Source organism: Strongylocentrotus purpuratus, unplaced genomic scaffold (assembly GCF_000002235.5).
Source record: "Strongylocentrotus purpuratus isolate Spur 01 unplaced genomic scaffold, Spur_5.0 spur5_scaffold_17, whole genome shotgun sequence".
Taxonomy (NCBI): Eukaryota; Metazoa; Echinodermata; class Echinoidea; order Camarodonta; family Strongylocentrotidae; genus Strongylocentrotus; species Strongylocentrotus purpuratus.
This window is the reverse complement of record NW_022145602.1, coordinates 8,639,063-8,664,009: the sequence shown is the minus strand read 5'-3', so window position 1 is coordinate 8,664,009 and position 24,947 is coordinate 8,639,063. Positions and strand designations below refer to the sequence as shown.

The 24,947-nt window shown below is 41.1% G+C and overlaps 2 protein-coding genes across 2 annotated transcripts; both read right to left on the bottom strand.

Moving 5' to 3' along the window:
• Positions 1–387: 387 nt before the first annotated feature.
• On the bottom strand, positions 388–9,071 carry LOC105443321 (adhesion G-protein coupled receptor G2-like). Its single transcript, XM_030988629.1, has 8 exons — positions 8,625–9,071; positions 7,651–8,050; positions 6,960–7,156; positions 4,802–4,966; positions 3,828–3,937; positions 2,736–2,998; positions 2,208–2,277; positions 388–1,760 (listed from the first exon to the last, which is right to left on the bottom strand). The coding sequence occupies exons 1-8, from the start codon at positions 8,811–8,813 to the stop codon at positions 1,250–1,252; spliced, it is 1,905 nt and encodes a 634-aa protein (XP_030844489.1). The 5' UTR covers positions 8,814–9,071; the 3' UTR covers positions 388–1,249.
• Positions 9,072–12,729: 3,658 nt separating this feature from the next.
• Positions 12,730–14,794, bottom strand: LOC115925018 (the record flags this gene model as incomplete). Its single annotated transcript, XM_030988153.1, has 2 exons — positions 12,730–12,764; positions 13,378–14,794. Coding segments are annotated over 2 exons (1,452 nt in total), but the record flags the coding sequence as incomplete, so codon positions are not given.
• Between the last annotated feature and the right edge of the window lie 10,153 nt (positions 14,795–24,947).

Sequence of the window (24,947 nt, the reverse complement as noted above, 5' to 3'; positions counted from 1 at the left end):
TCAATTACATTTTCATTTCTTTAAATAAGATAAAGTCGTCAAAATGCGTTCGTCATGATGTAAATTAGAGTCAAAGGTGTAACTGGTTACTGCACAGAGTCAATGGTCATATATTGTTTCAATCTATCTTCCCTAGATCCATAATGATCAAGGGATCGACACAATTTAAACTTGACATATGGATAGATCATTGTTGGAGGAGCATTTTATAAAATAATATGATATCGTGTAATGCATTCTTCGTTATGTAAACCAATATCATACGTATCACCTAATTCGTCCAAGTGACGAATTCATTCTATTTTTCTTTTCTTCTCAAGTTCACTCTCCTTGTACGTTTCCAGGATCTCATACTATACTACTCCGTTTTCGCCTTCTATAATACCTTTTAAATTCCGACCTACTATATTGTGTTTTTTAATACTCAGTAGGGGAGCCTATTCGCATACAAGCTATGCTTTTTATTTATGCTCCCCACATTTAACATTGTTTTACCTTGCCTGTCACATCTGTATATTTCAAAACTTTGTACGACCTATTTTCCGTACATTTTACTTCATTTGAAATCTTTAATTTTTTAAAATGTGAAATCTACTCTTATCCGCCTGTATAAAAAATATTTAAAAACTTCAAACTACAAACTGCAAGCGTAAATGTATTAGCTCATCAATATCAGCGCAGCACAATACACGTCATATAGTGTCCTATATAGACACTCAACGATTCAAAGTTAGCTAAAACACGGTAATTAGCTTTGACAATTCTTTAAACTGCACTGAAACCAGCAAACAATCGCTGATGTAACTTGCTTTGTTTTCTTGGTAAGCGCTGGAGCAGGATATATTTTTTCATAAATCTTATTATTCTCTATGCACAATACAACATTTCAATCGTTGAAGCAACTAAATAAATGAAATTGATAGCGGTTAAGTTTCTGGTAAGATTCATGTTTGTTAACGTTCATGTAAGCCTTTAGATTAATTTTAATCTTTTGGCTGAATCATAGACCTAACAAAAATATAGAATTAAATGAGAATTACGTTTTTTAACTATACATAATTTTTCGCTTTCGATAAACAACATTGTATGATTAAATAACATTAATCACTAATGATATGATTATAGAATTTAAAAAGCTCATATAAGGATATTACTAAAAAATACTATCAATCCCATTTTATTCTCGTGTTTTTCACTGGTCAGCTGGTCTAACAATCTATTCATGTCAAATGTATTACTTTCCTGGAAGTCACAATGTGGCATCGGTGCTGACTGTCCCTCTACTTGACAGTTGGATATCTTGCCTGCTCGAAGTCGCCAAGGACGTGCGACCATCCTGCGACCCAGTTTTTTTGTACTTTGCCCTGACGAAATCGTCGCTGCGACGCTGACCGCAGTGCATCCATCGCACCCACTGCTCACGGACCTCCTTCTGCCGGACGCAGAACATGAGGAAGACGAGGAACCCCTGGAGGGAGTTTAAGACGAGAAAGAGGATGTTGAAGACAACACGTGCACCACCAATGGCGAGGAAACCGAACAACCATGTCAGACCGAGCAAGACAGAGATGGCGACGGCGTTCTGGACCCGTCGCCACATCTCACCGCGACTGGCTTGGTTGGTCTTGTTGTCAGCGACGGATTTGCGGCATGACAAGCGTTGCATGACGATACTAAAGATGGTGAAGTTGGCGGCAAGTAAGAGAGCGACGATGAGTAAGACGCCGTAATACAGGGCTGGACCCGGCTTGACAAAGCAACTGTTAAGCGAAGAGAGAAAAACACACCATACTTAAGTTTGAGAACAGAGAGGCCATCTTATCACGGTGTTATTCTCTTCAACAAATATTGACGAATTATAAGATTGATAATAATAACAATAATGCACATATAATGATAGCGATAGTGACAACTCAACAAGAAGCAAATAAATCACAATTCATTATTACTTTGAAATAAGTACATGCTCAAAGGGCCTATACAGTTTCCATGAAAAGACGTAAAATGACGAACTTGTCGACATAGGTTTTTAAGATTAAAACAACTCATCAATAATTGCACATACAATGAAACTACACGGGCCGACACATTTTCCATGAATAATACAAAATGGCGAAATTGGATACCTTCAACATCGTTTTCAAAAATATTATTATGCCTTTAAAACAAGATGACGATTTATGAGAAAATTTAAATATTTAACTTACTAAGTCCCGTCTCCCAAGTAGAGGGAGCTATCAAATGCTACTGTTACGACACACACGAGAAGAGGCAAACCTGTAAACAAAAATATATTATCTGAAAGACTTAAAGATGTCAACAAATCAATATAGGTGAAAGGGTCTAATTTTCTCAAGAAGACTGACTTCCCGCTGCCTGAATGTTAACTTTTTTCAAGTTTTTTCAGATCGTTTGCGCTAGGGAAGTAACCACTAGTTTACATGTCCTTTAAAAATCTGATAATAATGATAATTTTGTTTAAACAGGAAATTTTCATCAGCCTCAATGCTGTTCTTCATGAAGGTCGTGTAATTATTAAATTAGTATCCCCCAGCAATTGCCAGGTACCCATTTACACCTGGGTGGAGAGTGGCAAGTGTTGATTAATGTCTTGCCAAAGGACCATGATGCTGGGATCGGTCTTGAATCCCTAACCCTAGGATTGCGAGTCAAGTAAACAACTCTCTATACCACGACACCCCCACATTATTTTCTTAGTAGACCGAGACACTCACCATAAGCAAAAAGCGCGGCCTTAAGCATAAAATGAGACACGGTGGCGGCTAGGACCTTGACGAAGAGGAGGTACATATTGATAGCTTCCACCAACATCCACGACATCGACGACAGCAGAAAGAAATGGATGAGAAAACCGACCACCACGCAACCCGCGGTCGTGTAACGGCGGTCGATACCGATGACGAACACGAGATAGAGCCCGAGAAGCGCGAAGCAAAGGTTAATCAGGATCCGCTGAGGTTGCTTCGAGCGTAGTTTTCTGTTTATATTAAAAAGGGTGATTATCAATATTCGTTTACAGTTTGTAGAATGATACGGGCCGACATGATGGCAGCATGGTCCCTAAAAAGAACATCTACCTCGTGGATGTTACCTTTCGGGGGTTTGTTCTCGTAATGTCCAGATTGTAATGTCGAAAAGAAAAACATCTAAAGCTTTGGGGATTGGGAACAACTCAATATGATTTTAGCATACATTTCAGGGAGCTGCTTCAGAATTTTGTCCAGTTCCGAAAAGTTTCACAAGCGAAAGATAATAATTATCAAGTATGAAAAGTGCTGTCAAATTCAATTAACGCAGACTTACACCCATATAAATTGTTCTTCTGGCATATGACCTACAAATGCAACATTTTAAAGTCGCAAAATTTCATATACAACTTGAAATTTTGTAGTTTTGTCAATTCCTGCCAAATTGTGTTTGCAGAATAACCATCATTTTTGCTTACGATAATACTGCTATTAATAAAAATCGATCACATTTTATTTACTCATATGAAAGTAATTCAATGAGTAACTTATTCCACATATTAAAAGTTTCGTCATTTCCTGAGTAATAGTAGGCCTGTCTTTTGTTATAGCTTTATCCATTCCTATCCATTTACATGACGACAGATCGGTTAAATAATCTTTGAAATATTATATTTGATAAAAATAATACTTTGTTTTAAAGGAAACGTTTCAAAATACCGCTTCAAACCCGGGTTTAAGCTGTTCTCAAGATTTCCAAATTGTTAGTCAAAGAATACACAAGTATGTAAAATATTGACGTTTGATGAGTCAGAGGGAATATTAGGAAAGATCACTTACTTCATGCTCAGATAGGTAACAAGTGTAATCACTAGGCATATGATGGAGATGATACAGCCGATCATACCTACCACATCTAAAACGTAGAGGCCCACATCTCCTGATACATCCTACAAATAACGAATGAAGCATTGAGGGAGAGAGGGAGAGAGAGACACACACACATTTAATCACTTTAATTTGAATACATGTTTACGGGTACACCAAATGAATGATCCATGTAATATTGAATATTTTACAGCGCTCACATCTACCACGTACTCTATCCAAGCCACTCCAATATTACCCAAGCTCGAACTAGGCGAGGCCTGTCGACTCCGGTACACTCAAGGAATTCCTTCCCATATCAATACCCATTTAACACCTGGGTAAAGAGAAGCAAATAAAGATTTATGTCTAAATTGAACAATAGTGCCGCACGATGGCTCGAACCCACGACCTTCGTATCACTAGTCAAATGTTTAAACAATTTGCTACGCCGCCTCTATTTTCGACATGTCTTAAAGCCCCACTGCACTACTTGTAGATACTTGCTCCCTCTATATAAAAAACAATGCCTGGGCGGTGCCCGTCGGTCCCCCATGACCCTCTTTTTCTTATGTTAATTGAGAGCTGAGTTGAAGAGATAACCACCTGTCAGTGACCATGCTGGGTGGTATAATCCTCCTTGGCCAAACTAGTGCAGACGGGCTTTAGGTTCCTACATCACACTCTGGTGGTGATACTGTTCAATTCTTTACCGCTGTAATGACCCTGAAATCTAAACCCTGTAAGTCCATTCACGGCAGAGAGATGAACAACAGTAACATGGATTGTAATAACCGCGATTCAAGGTATAATATACGATAGCGGTTCTAATACCGAGAAGTGTTCCACGGTGACACTTCTACGAAGATAGCTATTTTTTGCAACTATTTACCATGTGTTTTTTTTAAAAATGAAATTAAAAGACATGAAAAGAAATAATAATGTACCAATAAAACGGCAAAGCTTGTCAGGTGATCACAAAGACATCGTATCCTATTGATGTCGGGGTTGTCTTCTCGTCGACATCCTTCTGACGACCATCGACCTCCTTGATCAAACTTATCCCAGAACACACACGTCCTGTTATCCACCGCCTCACTGTCTCGAGTCACCTGTATGGAGCAGGACGAAGCAGACACACAATCCAAAGGCGGATCGATCCAACAAAAAAATAAAGGGGTAAAATGTTGAACAAAGATACAGTATTTTTTTTAAATATTTTTTTGTTGGGGGAGGGCGCTGTTTATTATTGGGTTTCTGTATGGAGTAAGGTTCCCTAAACCCACTATCGAGCAACGTGCCGTCACTGATTAGTTCCGTATATTTCAGGTTGACAATAGGCGCATGAATAAAAAAAAAGTAAGATCTGGCTCATGATCAGCGGTTGTTCAGCTAAAAGTCAAATTTTGACTTTGTTTGAAATTTGACGCTCAACTGGTCAACAAATTTGACTCGCGGTTTTCTACACAATTAAGCGAATGAGTGCATTTTTGACGTACCACATGCGTGCTTGTCTCTGTTTCTAGGGGCCTATAATGCAATAATAATCGAGGCTTTTCTTATATATATGGCCTCGTGTGGACAGGGGAGTAAACCCGTTACATACGAGTCGTCAGCGAATAGTGCGCGGCCTTGAACGGGCCGCCATGTGAACATGACATCGTACAAAGAGAGATTGTTATTTAAAATGAGCAGTACAAATGTGCAATGACTGCATGTCGTATGTTCAAATTGCTTACATAGGCCCGATTAATTGTCACGTTACACCCCGTTCACATACACGGAATTTTCTTACGAGTCCTTACGGATCGCCAACTCGTAGTCAATCGCAAGCATCCTTAAATAACTCGCTGGTATCCGTAAAGAAGTAGTCACAACTCGCAACAAATCGCAGACACTCTTAAGGATCCGTGAAAAGAGACGCAAATTTGGTGACATGTCGAAAATCTTCTTACGATTGTCCACGGATTGATTTTCCGTAAATAACTCGTAAATAGCTTGTAACAATTCGTAAGCATCGTACACCGCTCGTAACAATTTTGTTAACGATTTGTTACGGTAAGTTTACAGTTTGTTTACGTAATTTTGATTATGATTTCATTCGGGTCGTTCTACGATGGCTTTACGAGTCGTTACGAATTATTACGAGCACTTTACGTGTAGTTACGAGTATTTACGAATAGATACATATACTTTACGAATTCTTACGTATTGTTTACGATTTGGGGAAAGGTATAAAAGCTGCAAATTCCAACACTTAATTTTCACTTGTTATTTTTTGGCTAAAATCGTAGGAACTCATAAAAACTCGTAACTAACTCGTAACTATTCGTTACAACATGTAAACAGGTCGTAACTAACACGTACGTTGCTCTTAATTATCCGTGACATCTCGTAACAAATCGTGTAACTTCGCCATAAATACATCGTGATACCTTATAATAATCCGTAATAAACCATAAATAGCTTGTAAAAACTCGTAACAAATCTTAAATCGGTCGTAAGTGTGGCCAAATCGCAAGGATCCGTGAAAGATCCGTGAATATATGCGATCCGTAAGGACTCGTAAGAAAAATCCGTGTATGTGAAGGGGGTATTAAGGAAATTATGCCATGTGTGCAATGGCCATAATACCTGTTGCACAAAAGTGTCATGTGCCTGACGCACGGGGGTAAAAGTGCAGGTAATGACGTAATCGAAATGACGCCCCGTGTGTAATAATAATAATAATAATAATAATAATAATAATAGCCTAATAGTCCACTTCACGGAAATTCTTTTTGCCCAATTGATCGTGAGCCCGGCAGCCACTGAGCAGCGCCAGATCGACGTTGCTCTATCCCTTATTGTTGAACACCAAACAAGGTAGCAACAACTCTCACCTTTTAACGTCTTTTGGTATGACGCGGCCGGGGGGTTCGAACCCACGACCTTGCATTAGCGTAATATCTTAGCCCTTTGCGTTTTATATTTGAAATAGAAATTGTAGATAGTATTTCATAAATGACTCTCATAAATGACGTGTGGAGAGTAAATAAATCATTTCAGATTGATTAAAGCACGCAGTTTTTCCGCTGCTCTTTTTAATGAATCAAACGAACTCACATCCAGTTCAAGGAAGGCTGTCTCCACTTCACCACCCTGCGGCAAACCTTCAATGACCGCACCCTCCACGGTCGCTGATATTACCCGGGTGCCGACCGCTAGTCGACGACCACAGCCGAGATCGTATTCTTGGTCTGGACTTAAGAAGAGCTTACTGGTCTGGAATATGAAGAAAGTCACTGGAACAGTTCCATTTTCTGAATGGTAGAGAAGATGGGAGAAGAATTGCTTTTCAGGGACTTTCAAGAAAGGGTGTACGCGTTATTCAAACTGGCTATTCCCATTTTCTCACATATTAAAATTACTGATTAATTTAACTTTTTTTGTCTCATATAAAGTTCTCTTAATTTCATCAGAGTTTTATGTATGTTGTTATCGCTGCTGTTGTTGTTATTGTTGTCGTTGTTTAGGCAGTAGACCTGACAGTATCACTATTAATTATCAATACACAAGTTAACATACAGGAACGTGTGTTGCTAAATGGATTCACGCTTTGAAAACAACTGCTCACCTACCACCTAAGCCTCGTGTTTTTTGAATGATTGCAAATAGATTTCATTAATGTTCATTGTATCGAATTGACGGAAACATAATTTAAAGTTCATGATTGTAGTTTACATTCTAGTTTGGTGACGGTTTCATTATGCAATTGTATGTAATGTTTGGGTTTGTAACATGTAGTGTATTGCACCTAATAAATATGGAGGCAAAAGTCCAAGAATGTCTGGTGGCAAAACAATGGTTGCATCGATTGTTGTCATCGGGATGTTGTCCGGATAGAAGTAAACCATCGTTTTATTTTCATTCAGCTCGTTGAGCACGTTGCTTTTCTCTTCACCGCCCGGCGATGCCAGGGTAGCGAACCCGAAACCCTCCAACAGACTGGCCTTTGGGATCTGGAGGGCCACTACAGCTACGCTCCTTCCGACGATGGTGAGGTTGTTGCCGTCGCCTTGGGTCTGGAAGAGGGTGACCTGTTGCTCCAATAAATCGAGAATCCTCCTCGAGGTTTGGAACTCGACGGCGTTAACAAACTCCTCGTCGGGAGCACCGAGAGCATTGTCGACGATCCGGAAGGTGTTGTTGGTGACCTGATAGAAAACAGTTAATTGATTGGTTTTTCCTGACCCGAAATTAATTATTATAAATACCTCACCAAAGGTTACTAGCTCTGATTGGAAATTCTCACAGTATTTATCTTAAAATATTCAAGTGCATTGGACATCCATTAAATACTACTTTTGTCGGGGGTGGGTTGTGTCGCAAAACACAATATAAAATTATAAATTGGTGGACAAAGTCGTAAGAATGGCTTTCACATGGTTTTCGCAATCAGAAAGAGGCATTTGCCGTGAAGTTAACTCTGCAAGTACACCTCTCTGGGTCTGAGTTCGGCGTCAGAAGTATACACATTAAAACCGTAAAATGTGTAATGTGTCATGACAGAACTAATTCATGATAATAGTTTTCCGGCGACAATAGATTGACAGTTAATAATCAAATTCCTAAATTGAACCATGGATCCAAACCAAAACCTACCTTACCCTTATCCTATAACCATTAACCTAATCTAATTCTAATCGTAACCTATGCAAGCCCTAAATAAAAAATATTTGATGTCGCCAACAAATATTTTGTCGGATCACGGAAAATCTGTGTTATTACCTCTGTCGATGAGTTCCCGGCGTTGACGACTTTCTCCAGAGCATCGGAGATGGCTCGGAGACCTTCCGCGTTGATATCGGAGACATTCGCGGTCGCTTCAGCAACGTCGTTAGAATATTTGGTCACATTCTCTGATGTCACAACTGCCTGTAATTGGAGAGAAGCATTTTCACCCAGAAACGGAGTCATATCTTGCAAGAGGGTAAATTCCGAAAATAGAATTGGAGAGACCAATTCTTGATGTGTACTTAAAAAGGTTTGCCACCAGTTGGACACAGGACTAGGGGAACGACCGGCTAATTGTCCCCCCCCCCCCCCTGTCCGTGGAGTACATTTGCGTAAGTGTGCTGATGAACAATGATAAAAATGATAATTATTCGTTGGGGCTTTGATGACGCAAGCAGCTCGATATTGGGACAAAAGGCATCCAGTGCAACATTTTTTAAAGCCGAACTAATGCCCTTTCACTCCATTCCCCTCTCTCTCTTTCTCTCTCTTCTTCTTCTTCTTCTTCTTCTCCACCTCCTCCTTATACTTCTTTTTTCTTTCTCCTCTTCTGCTTCAGCTACTTCCACTACTACTACTACTACTACTACTATTACGAAAGAGTACGAAATTAAAATAACTTAATTTCTTACCCTTGCAATGTTGTCCAAAACCTCATTAGTATCTTCTCCCACATAGCAGTCTTGGAACACGGGATCATCCCAGACAGCTGCCGACAAGAGATCCCCACGACATGTCCGTCTAGCTCTTGGTAGGGGGGCTACAATAAATACATATGTTTGTGTATGACTTTAAGTGACTAATTTACCTAATCGAATGAGAAAAAGGGAGACAAAGAAAGGAGGAAACTAGAAAATGAAGGAACAGGAAACGAAGGGGAAGTAAAATGCAAAGAAGATGATATGCATCACCTATATAAAGACGAATCTGACCCACCCCTACCAAGACACCACATCACTGTCCGAATAATAGTCCTTTCAACATTATCAAAGGGCTGCAACCCCCTCCTTCGCCTTATATGCCCATGCCTTGGAAATTTCTTCAAATTATTAAGATTAATTATGAGAAATTTCATTAAATATCCCTAAATATTATCTGTGATGTGATCAGAGATGTAGCTACAGGAGTACGGTGTCACAGAAAGGGATGCCATGACTCCATTTCAGGCCCTCATCGATGGCCTTGTTACTATACCTAGTAAATTCCCATTGGCCATCCACTACGTAAGGCCGATCGATGCCACCCCTCCCCCTCAATGGCTAACCCATGCTACATAACTGATTGTCGACTTACTGTTGTTACTGTATTCACTACACCGTTCTTGGCTGTCAGCGGTCTGGTCCAGAGGTGTAGCGGGAAAGTTCAGGGTTCCAAAGGTACCCGTGATAACCGATTCTAGGCAGGATGCTAAGCATGTCATTTTAAAAAAGAAAATGGGTCCATTTACTTGGGACAAATTGATGAGATTTACTTGAGGTAAATTGATGAAACTGATTCGTTGGAATTACTCAAAAGAACATTCAGCAGCAGTTATTTCGGGAGTAAGCTGCGTTCCAACAGTACTTCAAGGTCTCTTATTTCAACACTCGTTGCAGTCGAGGCGTCACCTCGATTGCGTCAATATCTGCCCTTATTACCCCTCTGAAGGCAATTAACCCATAATAAACATATAGACCGGTAATACAACGCATTGTTAGCACTGCTAATGTTTCATTCACTTTTTGTACAATGTTCCTCTCACATATGTAACCACGGCAGAGTAAGAGTTGAAACTCCTACGATATAAATGCAAAGGCACAGCATATCTTTAGAGACACACACAATCTCAAGGAATCATTTCACGGGCTCATTTTTTGGTACTAATCAGTCAAGTCACTGATAATTGTGAAATGTGTATAAACCTATTCATTTACAAAGTTGTGAGATGCTACTAGGTGTTGTTATTGGCTGCATAGTTGTGGTCATTGATAAAACTGGAAAAGAAACAAAGAAAGTATACTTATTCTACATAATACAACACTATGTATTAACATGATCAACATCTGAATTTTGCACAATCGTATTCCACGATAAATACTTTTTTTTTGTTTCGCTCACCAGTCAATTGAAGGCTCAGACAAAGTTTACAAAGAAAAGAATTATGATACAAAACGTAAACAATGGACATTCATAGGCTCTTATATGTGTGACCTCGGCATTTCAAAAGTTGAAACTCCTACGATGTTACTGCAAGGCACAACAGATCACCAGAGACCAAAACAATCTCAAAGAATCTAAACAAATATATTGTATTTCTTTATTTTCTTAATGCAAAAGAGAATCCGTGGTGGCCTCAGGGTCACACTAGGGCATATCCCCTTCTTTACAGGCTGTACGGGTCGCCGTGGGATTATAACGTGGAGTTATAATTTTTTTCATTCTAGGTTCGCCGTAGCAATTATACAATTATACACACCGTAGTCATGCCGTAGAGTAGTTCCACGGCGACCATACGTCTGGGGTACGGTGACCTTGCGGCTACCTTGCGTCTGCCTTAAATATTTTGTCGAAAACCTACGGCCGTCGCAGGGACGCCTTAAGCCCCTATCACACCGAACTAGTTCTCACTACGTTCTGGAAAAAGTTGCCAAGCGGGCTTAAACTGTGTGCGAACGGAGTTGAACGTAGTAGCAACTGTTCACGATCTGTTTAAAAACTTAATTTACGGGCTTAGGACTCAGACTGGGGGGGGGGGGTGCTCTAGAACTCAACATTTTCCTCCTCCTGCAATTAGACGGATTGGCAACGTACGTAAAACGAGGAGGACGTACTACAAACGGACTGATTGCCGTTCTACGAACGGAATTGCCGTAGTTCGATCCTACTTGGAACGCGTTACAATGTGCTGTGGTCGAGCATTGATTAGCAGCAGTTTAAGCCCCTATCACACAAAAGGAGTCTTCACTACGTTCTGGAACCGTCCTAGAAAATCGTAAACACGGGTTATGGTCGGGGTAGAATGTGTTAAAAATGCCTTTAATACGATCCTAGATCGTTCATAAACAGTTCTCGATACATCCATCTCGTCTGTACCCCGTTCACAGTGAGTTACTATCAAGTTCAGATCGGGTAAATTTGCCATTGCTCAGCAGTCCATGCCCGTCCTTTATCAGTTTAAACCAGTTTTTACCTCGTTCCCAATACGTCCAAACCTTTCTAACTAGGTCACAACTTGTTCTAACTAGATTGTAACCCGACCATCCCGTTCAGGGACAGTTCAACTCGTCCTAATCTCGATCTTAGTGCGTTCGAACGCGCCCCTATAGGCTCGAGGGCTATAAAACCCAGCGCGTTTTTGCCATCCTTAATTTTCGTTAAATTATACTGCTGATAATTGATGCTCGACCATTACACGTTGTAACACGTTCCTAGTAGGATCTAAGTACGGCAATCCCGTTGGTAGTACGTCCATCTCGTTTGAAGTACGTTGTCACTCCGTCTAATTGCAGTACGGGAAAATTTTGAACAGGCTCAAAGTTTTAGAGCACCCTTCCCGTCCAAGCCAGTCCGATCCCGACCATGAAGTTCTTAAACAGATCGTAAACAGTTGATCCAACGTTAACTCCGTTCCCACACAGTTTGAGCCCGTTTGGCAACATTTTACAGAACGTAGGAAGAACTAGTTTGGTGTGATGGGTGTTTCACTTGAATGTCTTGATTTGCAGAGCTTGACGCGTTGAAGTTGAACGGGAATAAGGAATGGCAAGAACGCGCTGGGGTTTTATAACCATTGAGCCAGGACGCGATTCCACATGCTCTAGGAGCGCGTCCGAACGCACGAAGAACGAGCTGAAAAAAGGCGGAACTGTCTCTGGACTTGGTAGAACTAGTTAATAACGGGTATAGACTGACTACGGACTGGCTTGAACTGCCTGGAAACGGCAAATTTACGCGATCTGAACTTGATATGAACTGACTGTGGACGGGGTACAAACGAGATGGACGTATTGAGGACTGTTTATGAACGAACTAGGGTCGTATTATAGACATTATTTACAAATCTACTCCGACCACAACCCGTTTTACGATTTTCTAGGACGGTTCCAAAACGTAGTGAGAACTAATTTGGTGTGATGGGGGCTTTAGTGAACCGGTCTCATGGAAAGAAAACAAAAGAGTCAAAAGAGACCTGGAAAAAACAAAATGCACTAATGCACTAACATTTTGTCTATCATATTGGACAGAGTTAACGACATAATTAGGCAGTCTTTGAAGCATCAGCGACATAGTTATGCAATCTTTGATGCATACATGCAGTTGTTGCTGGTTTTATTTGTGGTGTTCAGTCAGCTTTGACTATTTACGCCTGATCTAGTTTTCTAAGTCTTGTCGAGGTAGTTGAGTCGTAATGTAATTTCTTGCTAGTTGTTTCGACCGATGTTGCTCTCTTAGAACAAGCGGAGAAACTGTAAACACCCTTTTCCCTCTTTTTTCAAACGAGACAAAAACAAAACAAATAGAACAGAAGCATGCATTGGACATATAGACGGATAGATATGTATAAGGTGACCTAAGCAGTTTTGGAAGCTTCAGCCACCTATGTAGTCTTGAAAGCGTCATCAGCGATCTATGTAGTTTTTAAAGCGTCAGCGACATAGTTGTGCAATCCTTGAAGCGAAGGCGACCTATGCAGTTTTTTGAGCAACGTATTTCCAAGAGATATTTTATTCTTATTCTGTACAAGAAAAGGAGTTAAGACGATACTTACCTGGAGTAACGTTTAGAATTTCAGGTTCTTGGAATGACAAATCTGCCAGCATTGCTCCCCCAAGTGTAATTGTTTGCGCATAAAGTCGAACAAGAAACTTCTCTGATTGGTCGCTTTGCGTCACATGGTACACGCCATTGTCCAACATTTTATAAAAGTAGCAATAACCTTTGACCGGCAATTCTTCGGTAAGATTGAAGCAGTATCCAGTGAAGTCGCTGACTGCAGTTCCGTTCAATTTCAGACTATCTTTCCCGCGCTTCGTGGTAATAAAATCTACAAATTGCAAAATACCACGATTTGTATTTTCAACGCGCAATGTGGTATTCCCGTGAAAATCTTGCGTTGGTGGAATCAAAGTCATACTAGGATCACCGTATTGAGACGTAGAAGAACTTGCCATGTACTGCATAACCTGGACCGGCATATCTGAGATTATCATGCAAACGGATTCGGTCACGTTTTCAGCGACTTTGACATCAATATATGTTTGGCTACTAAGCATCTCGTGTTGTAGAGTGTCGTTTCCGCATTGTGATAATGTCACGTTGGTGTTTGAGTAAAACGCCGAAACGCGGATTATCCATCCGTTTGTCGCATTCTGGAAGGGTGGGACAAAATGGACACGCCCCCACTTTGAGACAGGAATCAATTGTTCTATGATGACGCCGTAGTCTAGACCCCCCTTCATCGGTATTACTACACTCGTCGATCCAACAACAACCGAGATTGGTTTATCAGCGAGGACCAGTGTCCCGGTAAGGTTTGCTAGGGCATCTGTTGACAACAGAACTGAGGTATTCGTGTTTAAAGTAATGTTTCCATCAATTGTTTGTCCATCTATGGTGCAGGAACTAACACAATAGATCGTCACGCTAGTATTGTCGCTAATGGCCGTTATTGCAGCTTGGGGACGAGCATTCAGTGGTAGAGCATCTTTGTGTGGTGTGTAGACATCTATCAAGTATTCCTTGCCGAGATAGTCGTTTGGGAGAGCGAGAAAACCTCCAGTGATGGCACCACCAACGACTATTCCATGAACGATGATGTCCGCAGTGGAAAACACTGTAATAGTGCTGCATATCTTCTTGTCTATTTCTACACTTATATTTTCGTCGTCAGGTTCTTCGAACCATCCTTTTATTTCCAGGCATGGTACCCAGATAAAGGTCCTCTCCTTGGAATTTAGGGTTATTCTCAGGCTGGTCTTGAAGCCATTCAAGTCTATGAACCGAAAGGTATAATTTCTGATGAACGTCAGGTTTTGTGGAAAAGCTGCAGGAATGAGAACAAAATCAAGAACAGGGGTAAAACATGGATGAGAAAACTCTGCGGAATACTTCCCGGGGAGTGCAGCGTGTGCACTAATATGTAACGATGAGCAATTGGATTCAATGACCAGGGTGATAAATGTACAATGTCAAGCCCGTATAAACGTAGTATTAAGGGCTATATACAGCTATACACAACTATTACTATCACAACGTATTAGTGTTAGTAGCGAGTTTTCGCTCAGCAACGAACAGACCTTCGCGGACGCAGAGCACTCAGGTTTACGGCCGTCGCACACAGACCGTCCTCGATACAATACGTGGTTTCGTTTTTCGGTGAATGCTTACGTATCTCTACGGAGGTATGGCATTTGCAATGCCATTAGACAATTTTCGCAATGTAACCAAATGTAATGCATACGTCTTTGTGAAGTGCCTCGATACAAAATATTTCATTCACCTGATAAGGATAATAGTATTTCAATAGACAGAATCCAAACAGCATACATTAGTTGTTGCCAGTTCGACAAACATTAGGGGTATTTCGCAATCTCATTGCGGACAGAGAATCTGCGGTTCGTGTGCAAAATCAAGAAGGGTGATCGCTGAGGTACTGAAATCCAGAACGGGTTTTGGCCAAATCTACGGGCGTTCTCAATGACGCCCCAAGTGAATAAACAGCCAATCAGCGAGCTTGTACCAAAGATGGTGATGAGAATTTCGTCGTCTAATAACGAAAGATGACGAATTTTAACGGGCGGATCTAGCTTTTCTCTATGGCGTGGGAGGGGGGGGGGGTTGACATTTGAAAAATCGCGACGACCAATATTTCGCTTAGTGAGGGGTAGGGAGCACTAAAATTTGTTTTCAATTTGAAAAAAGTGCCAACCAATATTTCGGGGGGGGGGGGGTAGAAAGCACCTTGGCCAGCCCAAGGGGGGATTTAAACCTCCTAACCCCCCTTGATCCACCCCTGACACGAATGACTCTTCGGTGAGTTATTTTTCTTCCGATTATTGTTTCTGAACAATCACAACATGAATATGAATATAACATGAATTGTTTTAAAACTTGATGATAAATTGTTGAAATTTGATAAAAAGCCGTTTTGTGGCTTGGTCGAGACAAGTTGTGCTAGTCGTGTAGTTCCGTCTGTACTGTATTGCGTGGAAGGGAACAGGCCATTTTCGTAATGTAATCAAATTTAATACATACGTCTTTGTGAAGTTCCTTAATACAAATTATTTCATTCACCTGTCTAGGATTCGCAATAGTCAGAATGCAAACTGCATGTATTAGGTGTGGCAACAACTAATGTATGCATATTGGATTCTGTCTATTTAAATACTATTATTATGATCAGGTGAATGAAATAGTTTGTATCGAGGCACTTGATTCACTTGGGGCGTCATTGAGAACGCCCGTAGATTTGGCCAAAACCCGTTCTAGATTTCAGGGCCTCAGCGGTCATCCAACTGTTACTATAGTAACTTTTCGATTTTGCACACGAACCGCAGATTCTAATTCCGCAATGAGTTTGCGAAAATTGCCTATTATAGAACGAAGGAGGTAGACGTGAAGTTATATAAACACAACGCTTAAAGATACTACGTCCCTTTTGCAGCCGACATCACATCATGTAGAACTTTGCAGGACAAATGAAAATGTCATGTTTGTCCTATCTGCGAAATTTTAACATAAGCAGTGTCCTAGTATTCGAATTATGCAAGGAAACCTGTTTATCTTCTAGACTTCACTGTCAGACACTATTGAGTGACTGACTGACATCCTTTTTTTTTGGTGGTAATAACCCTACATAAAATGAGCTGTAACAGGTACATGAGCATTTGTCTGCATCAATAACCCACTACTTGTAATGGCCAAAATTAAACTGATTGAATCTTGTTCAGCACAAAACGTACGGCTATTGGGCAAAAGGGTCTAAAAATCAGACTATTACTCAGGTGATTGCAATGACTTAAGTCGATTCGACAACTACTGGTCGTTATTTTCCCATTAAAAGTCACTTTCAAGCCCATTCGTTTTGAGGGAAGTTCTTTCAAATGCTGGTGGAATTTAACCTTTTCTTATTGTTGGCATGCAAATGGGACATAGTACCTTTAACTCACCAAATTCCCACATTTTTCTTTCGCCCCTTAATTTTCATTTTCTCTTTACCAATGTCTTGACTTCGTCTTAATTTCAACTACCATATTTTTGGGGTGGCCATCTCCATATTAATGGTAGATGGTTTCCTTAGAGAACGATTAGTTTAGAATCCACATCATAGAAATTCTATTCAAAAAGAATTATGAGGCAAAGTCTGTTAAATTTCTGGTGTGTTATGGAAATGGATTCGTTATATGATTAAAACATAAATGAATAAGAAATAAAAACTTAGCATCTGTTTTTTTCTTCTTAACGTATTCTCTTTTTTTACAAAGCCTCGCCTCTCTCGACCTGGTGGAAAAATAGATTTGATAATGGCAGTCCACCCCTAAGCCAAGAGCGATTTAGATGATATACGGTAGAATGATCAAGTCAGGTAACAATTTGGATAATTCTTTATATCTCACAAGTGTCTCAAAATGGTACAAAAAAATAATACAAAAATTGAGGCAATTTCAATCATGTCCCTTATCATTCTACTTGCAGCGAAAGCTGAACCTCGCTGGGGGGGGGGGGGGGCAAATAGACAACCCCAAACGTTTAAGGTGAGACAAAGGCCAAACTCACCACAACAGCAAGAATAACAGCAAGGAAAACAATAACCACCACCACGAGAACAACAAAACAAATGCAAATTATCAGAATGATACCAAAACGTTGCAGTTAATAAAGCATAACCTGATGAGGAAGAGAGTAAGCCTCTAGCTGGTATATTTGGAAATAATTGTTTAAACGATAGTTTTACATTTGGTCAGTTCTTTTGAATTACGATGCTGGATCGTGGAGAGGAGCCAAGACTGTTGGAAAGACAATCATATCATTCAAAACGTGGGTGTATAAGTATGATAGAAAAAGGAAGAGAAAATCATGGAACCAAACCATGACAAACAATAAAGAAGTATTAAAAAGAGCAAGACAAACTACTTCGATCATCTACAAACAAAATAGTGAAAGACATGCGAGCTGAAAGGGTACAAGGAACTGTATCGAGAGAGAAACCAAGTACCAAGAGAACGGTTTAATAACATATTCAAATATAATGCATAATTTTTCAAACAAAGGTAATTGTTCTTGACAACTTAAAAGCTTCCTTGTGGCTTGCCTATCATAGCAACAAGTAATATATGCTGACTGGATTACAAATATTGTAGTTCATTCATTAATAAGAGGTTAACGGAAAAAGTCGTCCCACGGCCTAAGGAAAGAAACATAAACAAATGTGAATATGAAAGCCCCCATCACACCGAACTAGTTCTCAATACGTTCTGTAAAATGTTGTCAAACGTGCTCAAACTGTGTGCAAACGGAGATTAATCTAGTAGCAACTGTTAACGATCTGTTTAAGAACTTCATGGACGGGCTCGGACTGGCTATAAGGGAGAGTGCTCTAGAACTTTGAATCTGTTCAAAATTATCCTCGTCCTGCAAATAGACGGAGTGACAACGTACTTAAAACGAGGAGGACGTACTACAAACGGACTGATTGTCGTACTTCGATCCTACTAGGAACGTATTACAACGTGCTGTTGTCGATAATCAATTACCAGCAGCTAAGCCCCCATCACACCAAACTAGTTCTCACTACGTGAGGGTTGCGAAAGGGGTCATGAGCCATGATCGTTGGGGGCAGCCCGAGTCACCGAGGAGAACTCCCTCCAATTCTCCACGCTGGAAATCCTGCCCAACATAAGAATTCTCCAATACTCTGCAGCCATGGACAGACCCTGGCCAGCGTGCACTGACGTTGATTATGTTGTAATTTGCATCGGTGACAAATTGCACATAGATGCTATGCCACCCCTTCCTATTGACGTACGCATATTCGGTTGTCTTTAGTGGACTGCCGTCAAGCCATACATGAGTACAGTCGATGGCTCCGACGACCATCGGGAAGCCACTCAACTCCAAAAATTCCATTTGCTTCTCACCCGCCGGCCTCCGTGTTACTACCTGTTCTTTCAAACTAGCAAGCACCTTTGTCACACGAGAAATTATTCTACAAACAGTTGAAATTGAAACACCATGATCTTTCAGTACACTGGAATAAAAATCTGAGGTTGCGTAAAAGTTTAAAGCAACGAAAATCTGCAACCTCGCATCAATAGAATGACTCCTCTGAGTCAACGGCGCAATTCTCTCCTCCAACAAGTCAATAACTCTCATCACACCCTGTCGCGTAAACCTATAATATTTGTGCATCTTTTTATCGTTTAATGTATCCAATGGATTAGTCCTATCCCTAAAAACACGCTCTCTATTAAGTGCTCTCGCGTTATTTATGTAAAGAAGGCGAGCCATGATTAAAATACCTTGCAAAACAACCGAAATCCTCCATACACCGTACCGGTGTACACAAACTTATAAAAGTTTTCGCGCCAGTATTTGACCTTGAGACAGGAAGTTACGTTTTCGAACTCATCGCAGCTCTGCGAGCACCCTTTGAGCATCCGCTAAGCTGCGATGAGTTAGCGACGGGTTAACCCGTCGCAGGCGCTTAGTGAAATCCATAAGCAACTCATCGTCCATGTGCGATGGGTTCGGTGAGGTTGCGATGGGTTCAAGCCCCTGCGCAGGGTTAGCGATGCATTGCGCGCGTTAGTGAAATCCTCCTACAAACATAGTCATCACGATTTTTCATTTTGACAAGTGCATCATGGCGTATGTTTTGCGATTAAAGGAGGCATGTCTATTTTTCACATTTTGCGTGTATTCTCTATGGGACACGACTTTTTCTCAAAACTGGATTCTACATTTCCGTCTTTCGCGAGCAATATCTCCGTTGTTTTAGCTTTTTTTTCTCTCTGAGCTTAGGGTATGTTGTAGCTGAGACAATAAGCTATCTCCAGTGTACCATTTATTTTTCGATCAGATGCCGGGGTCATGCTCATATTTCATTTCATTTCAGGCGAAAATTTGAGCTTGTTTAGTAAATTAATAGTTTATTCATATAACAATTCTCTTTCGAATACCTGAAGGGGGCGCTATACCACTTTTAAAACCCCAAAATCATCATCATCAATATCGTCATTATCGTATTCATTAATATTATCATTAGATCATCATCGGCACACTTTCATGATACAAAAATAGCTTACGTATCACCTAATCCGTCAAAGTGACGAATTAAAGTCTAGTTTATGATTTATAGTTCTTTGATACTCCCATACTTGAACTATGGTATCTTAGTTTGGGGATAACAAACATCATTAGATAAAGTGTTATTATTACAAAAGAAGACCATTCGTAATATTTGCAATTCCCCCTTTCTCTCCCATTCAGACTCTTTATTTTTTGAAAATAAGATATTAAAGGTAAATGACTTATATTTTGTCCAACTAGGTCAATTTATGTATAATTATAGAAATGATATGTTGCCATCTGCTTTTCGAGAATTTTCGTTTTAATAGCTCAGTTTATAGTTACCCAACAAGACATTCGGACGATTTTCATTTACCTCTCTTGCGGACCCTCTTAGCTCACAAAAAAAAATTATATATGAAGTTCCAAAGTTTTGAAATTCTTTAAGTAATAACAAAAACAAAATGCTCCATCGATTAATACTTTTAGGGGATTTTTTTTTACAAATAATTTGTATTACAATCATATAAACCTGATTGATGTATTTTTTTTTTGTATTTGTTGTTTTTGTCGAATACAAGATCATTCTCCACTCGCTGACTCAAAATCTAATTCGATATATTATTATTGTGCATTCTCCTGCTTGTCTCCTTTCTAATGCGCATTTCTCTTTCCTCATCTTCTTCTCAACGCCACATGCAGCTCATCATTTTTTTTCTTCTGTACCCCCGAGCTATCACTTCTTTTTTGGCATTGTCTACTCTTTGTATTATGACCTTGTCTCGTTCTCGTCTCTGTTGGCATCCCCCTTTCCCCCTATTTTCTAGATTCTTTCGTAGTTACGGACATGTTAAAATAATTACTCATTATTCTTAAGTATCATTTGACACCCGATACCAATACAGTAACAGTAAGGTATCGAAGCAGGTTACCCAAAGTCGCTCAGAGCAGAATATATAATCCGATTCCAGGTGACAAAGTTGCAATAGTAATGTACTGGAACTATTGTAACCTGGATTTGAGTTATAGAACAGTAGTGAACTGTAGGATTGTGTAATTTTTGCGCCCTGATAGTACACTGGTCTGATGAGTTTTCTTTACTCCAGACTTTACCTATTTTTAATCGCATGAGCAATGAAACTTATAAATGATATAAAATAAAACGTGTGCATGCTCCTCTGTGTAGGCTTTTCATTTGTTTCATGTTCACTTATTAATTTAGATTTGTTGGCACTGACATAACTTTTTTTAATTCAATTGTTTATATTTTAGGGGGGTAGGGGCAATGCTTCATGCATGCATAAACAACGAGTTAAGCATGATCATGAAAGAACCTAACGGTAAAGAGTACCGATTAATCACAAAAACAAAGGTTGTAGTGAAGTTAGGAGTTTCATTTGTTCATAGGCCGATTGTATGAAATTTTAAAAGAGCTATACATTGAAATTACCCCTATTTATAGACCCTCGATTAACATAAAAGCGTCTTGTGAGTAGACTATTACCTCTTACATTAATGTTTTCCAGATTACAAAGTTGCCACAGTAACGTACTGTTCCTCTTTATCACCTGAGTATTATAGTGTCTCTCCTTCTTTCCTCGTCCCTTTCTATTCTCTCGATTCCTCATCCCCATTCTCCTTTGATTTCCCCTGCCCCCCCCCCCATGCACCCCTTCAGCCATTTCCCTCTCTTCACCGTAAACCCAATCATCTTTCCCCCATCCTCTTTAAACTCGTTCTTCCGCCTGCTTGCTCATCCCTCCCCTTCTCCCCTTGCCTTACCGCTTCCCCTCTCTAGCTCTCTGTTTACCACTTTCTCCTTCTTTCTTCTCTCCCCTTTCATTCTCTCCTTCCTCATTCACCTCCAACTTTCCTCTTCTACCTTCTTTTCCACCTCCTTTAATTCGCTCTTATCCGTTTATCCCAGTTTATCCAATCCTTTCCCCTACAGTTCCTTCACTCCCTTTTCCCAAACCTTCATCAACTCATTCTCCGGTCGACCTGCTTATTCCCCCCTCCCCAATCCTCCTTCCCTCCACCCCGCACACGCTCTTTCTCCCTTTCTCTTTCCCTTCACTATCCTGCGCTAGCTCTTCTTTTTTCCCCTCATTTCCTAAACGCTCCACGGAGTATACGTCCTTATTCCCTTACCCGGCCGGCCGCCCTCTTAAATCCAAAGAATGCCCCCTTTCGCCTTCTCCCCTACCCCATCTCCGCTCCCTTTTCTCCGCGTCTCATTAATGTTGGTCCCTCTCTCGATCCCCTGCTTTCCCTCTCCTTGCACGGATCCAGGATTTCTTAGGGGTGGGGGCCCAATTTTTTAATTTTTGCTCCCGGAAATTTGAAAATCGCACCAGCCGAAAATGCGCTCAGTGGGGGGGGGGGGGGGGGGGGGGGGGGGGGGGGGGGGGGGGGGGGTGGCGGGGTAGTGAGCAATTTTTTTTTGGGAGGCCCTCTAAAATTTGCATCCCCCCTACCCCTTGAGCGCCAGGGGGGGGGGGGGTATCTCCCCCAAAAGGTAAAATTAACATGCTTTTACACGCTTTATTTTTAAAGGGGGGACGGCCCCCCCCCGGATCCGCCACTGCCCCTCTCTTACCTTGCTCTCTCAGCTCCACCATTCCTCTCTGTTTCCTCTACTTTTTGTTTCCTCTTTAATCTCCCCACAGTGGGTAGTGAGCACACTTTATTTGGGGGGCCCTCTAAAATTTGCACCCCCCCTCCCCTTGAGCGCCAGGGAGGGAGTCGGGGGGGGGGCATCTCCCCAAAAAGGTAAAATTAACGTGTTTTTACATGTTTTATTTTTGAAGGGGGGACGGCCCACCCCCCCCCCCCCCCGGATCCGCCACTGCCCCTCTCTAACCTCGCTCTCTCAGCTCCATCGTTCCTCTCTGTTTCCTCTACTTTTTGTTCCCTCTTTAATCTCCCCTTAGTGGGGTAGTGAGCACACTTTATTTGGGGGGGGGGGGGCTCTAAAATTTGCATCCCCCCCCCTTGAGCGCCACGGGGGGGGGGGGGCATCTCCCCAAAAAGGTAAAATTAATGTGTTATTTTCAATGGGGGGAGGGGAACCCCCCGGATCCGCCACTGCCCCTCTCTACCTCGCTCTCTCAGCTCCACTGTTCCTCTCTGTTTCCTCTACTGTTTGTTCCCCTTTAACCTCCCCTTAGTGGGGTAGTGAGCACATTTTTTTTTTTTTTTTGGGGGGGGCCTCTAAAATTTGCATCCCCCCTCTCCCTTGAACGCCAGGGGGGGGGGGGCATCTCCCCCCAAAAATTAATGTGTTTTTACACGTCTTATTTTTGAAGGGGGACGCCCCCCCCCCCCCTCGGATCCGCCACTGCCCCTCTCTAACCTCGCTCTCTCAGCTCCACCGTTCCTTTCTGTTTCTTCTACTTTTTGTTCCCCCTTTAACCCCCCCCCCCCATTAATTCCTCTTTCTCTCCCTGCTTTCACAGAGTCTCCTCATTGTATATAATATCACCTCCCATCTCTTTGCCTTTCTCCTCTTTCAGCCTCAAATCATATATCGGGCATATATCATTATTGTCCCACTCATTTCTAGCCCTTCCTCCATTTTCTTCCCCATTTCATCCTCTTTTTCCTCACTCGATCCATCTCCTCCCTTCTACCCTATTCCACTCTATATACCTCTCTCTTCTTCATCCTACCCCTCCCCCTCTGTTTTCCACACTCAGTCTCCTTCTCGCTTCGTCCCCTGCTATTCTCTCGATCCTCCTTCCCCACCCTCTCTAAACTCATTCTATTGCCTCATTCGCCGTCTTGCTCATCGTGTTCCTTCTCCCTCTCTAATTGCCTCCAACCCTCTCTCTCTTGTTCCTTACTGAAATACTAGTGTTAATGTTTGTCACACAATAGTATACATGGATACATGGAGACACAATGTAAATCAAGAGGCTATGTAGAGCGGTCCAATGATGGTTAGACCTGTATGGGAGGGGGAATGAAATGTTTCCCCGACATCACTGTTTTGGGGAAAATATATCGGGAATCCAACCCGCCCACCTTCAGGCAAGAGAAACAAATTAAAATGATATAAACTTGAATAAAAGTAAACGATATAGGTGATGGAAAAATGTTACTTAGGACCTAGCAATTATAATTTTCTGCTATATTAATATATTATCCTCGTCTCCTCAAGTAGAAAACAAAACCCGTTACAATACAAAATATGGGGCACTTATCCCTCTTCACCAACCCCTCCCCGAATCAAAGAATATGTACAACTCATGGTTGGGAGGAACAAAAATTGATATTCCTCATAAAAGGAAAGATTCTCTCGTAGGAATAACGTCAGGATCGTCGGCATCCCCGAGTCTCCAACAGAGAATTGCGTCACGGTAGTTGAGGAGATCTTGAAGGAAAAGTTTGGGATGGCGGTCAAAGTAGAAAGGGCCCATAGAGATGGGAAAAGCGTCCAGGACCGGTCACGGCATATTATGTTCAAGACCTTGTCCTATCGCGACAAGATTGACGTCATGAGAAACTAGCGCCTGAAACTCGCCAAGGAATCATATTACATGACGGATGATCTCACACGCGAAGATTTAACAGAGAAGAGGAAATGGTCCAAGGCTGCACAAGACTTGTATAAGAACAATGTCAAACTTCGATTCTTCGCCGGCAAGTGGCGAAGCACAGGTGGTGCTCCGTATGACTTCACAACCTTGGAATAGACACTTTATTTCTCCCAAGCATACTGGTAACGTTATTCCTGTTTTCTATGATTTTACTGACAATGTTATATAAGACTGATAATACATGTTATACAATGTATTACTATAATACCGTGTATGTACTGCATCTACAGTGTTATATCTCTTACGAACCTCCTTCCATCCTCCTATCTTTCATCTTCTCTTCTTTATCGTTACTTCTCCGTATCCTCCCTCTACCTGTTTTCCCAGTTTAAGAGAGAATATTTTGCGTGTATATTATAACGTTACGGAGAGACTGTAGTTCACTCTACTATAGATTAAACAAACTCGGCCTGATATTTCGTATGTTTAAATTTGAATGTATCTGTATATC

Bases quoted from the DNA above. Each gene is read 5' to 3' on its own strand.
- LOC105443321 (XM_030988629.1), bottom strand. From the start codon at position 8,813: ATGACTCCGTTTCTGGGTGAAAATGCTTCTCTCCAATTACAGGCAGTT. The intron at 8,051-8,624 runs GTAATAACACAG...GTTTTCTATCAG, and splicing joins CCGGGAACTCATCGACAGAG to GTCACCAACAACACCTTCCG. The intron at 4,967-6,959 runs GTGAGTTCGTTT...TGCTCCATACAG, and splicing joins CAGCCTTCCTTGAACTGGAT to GTGACTCGAGACAGTGAGGC.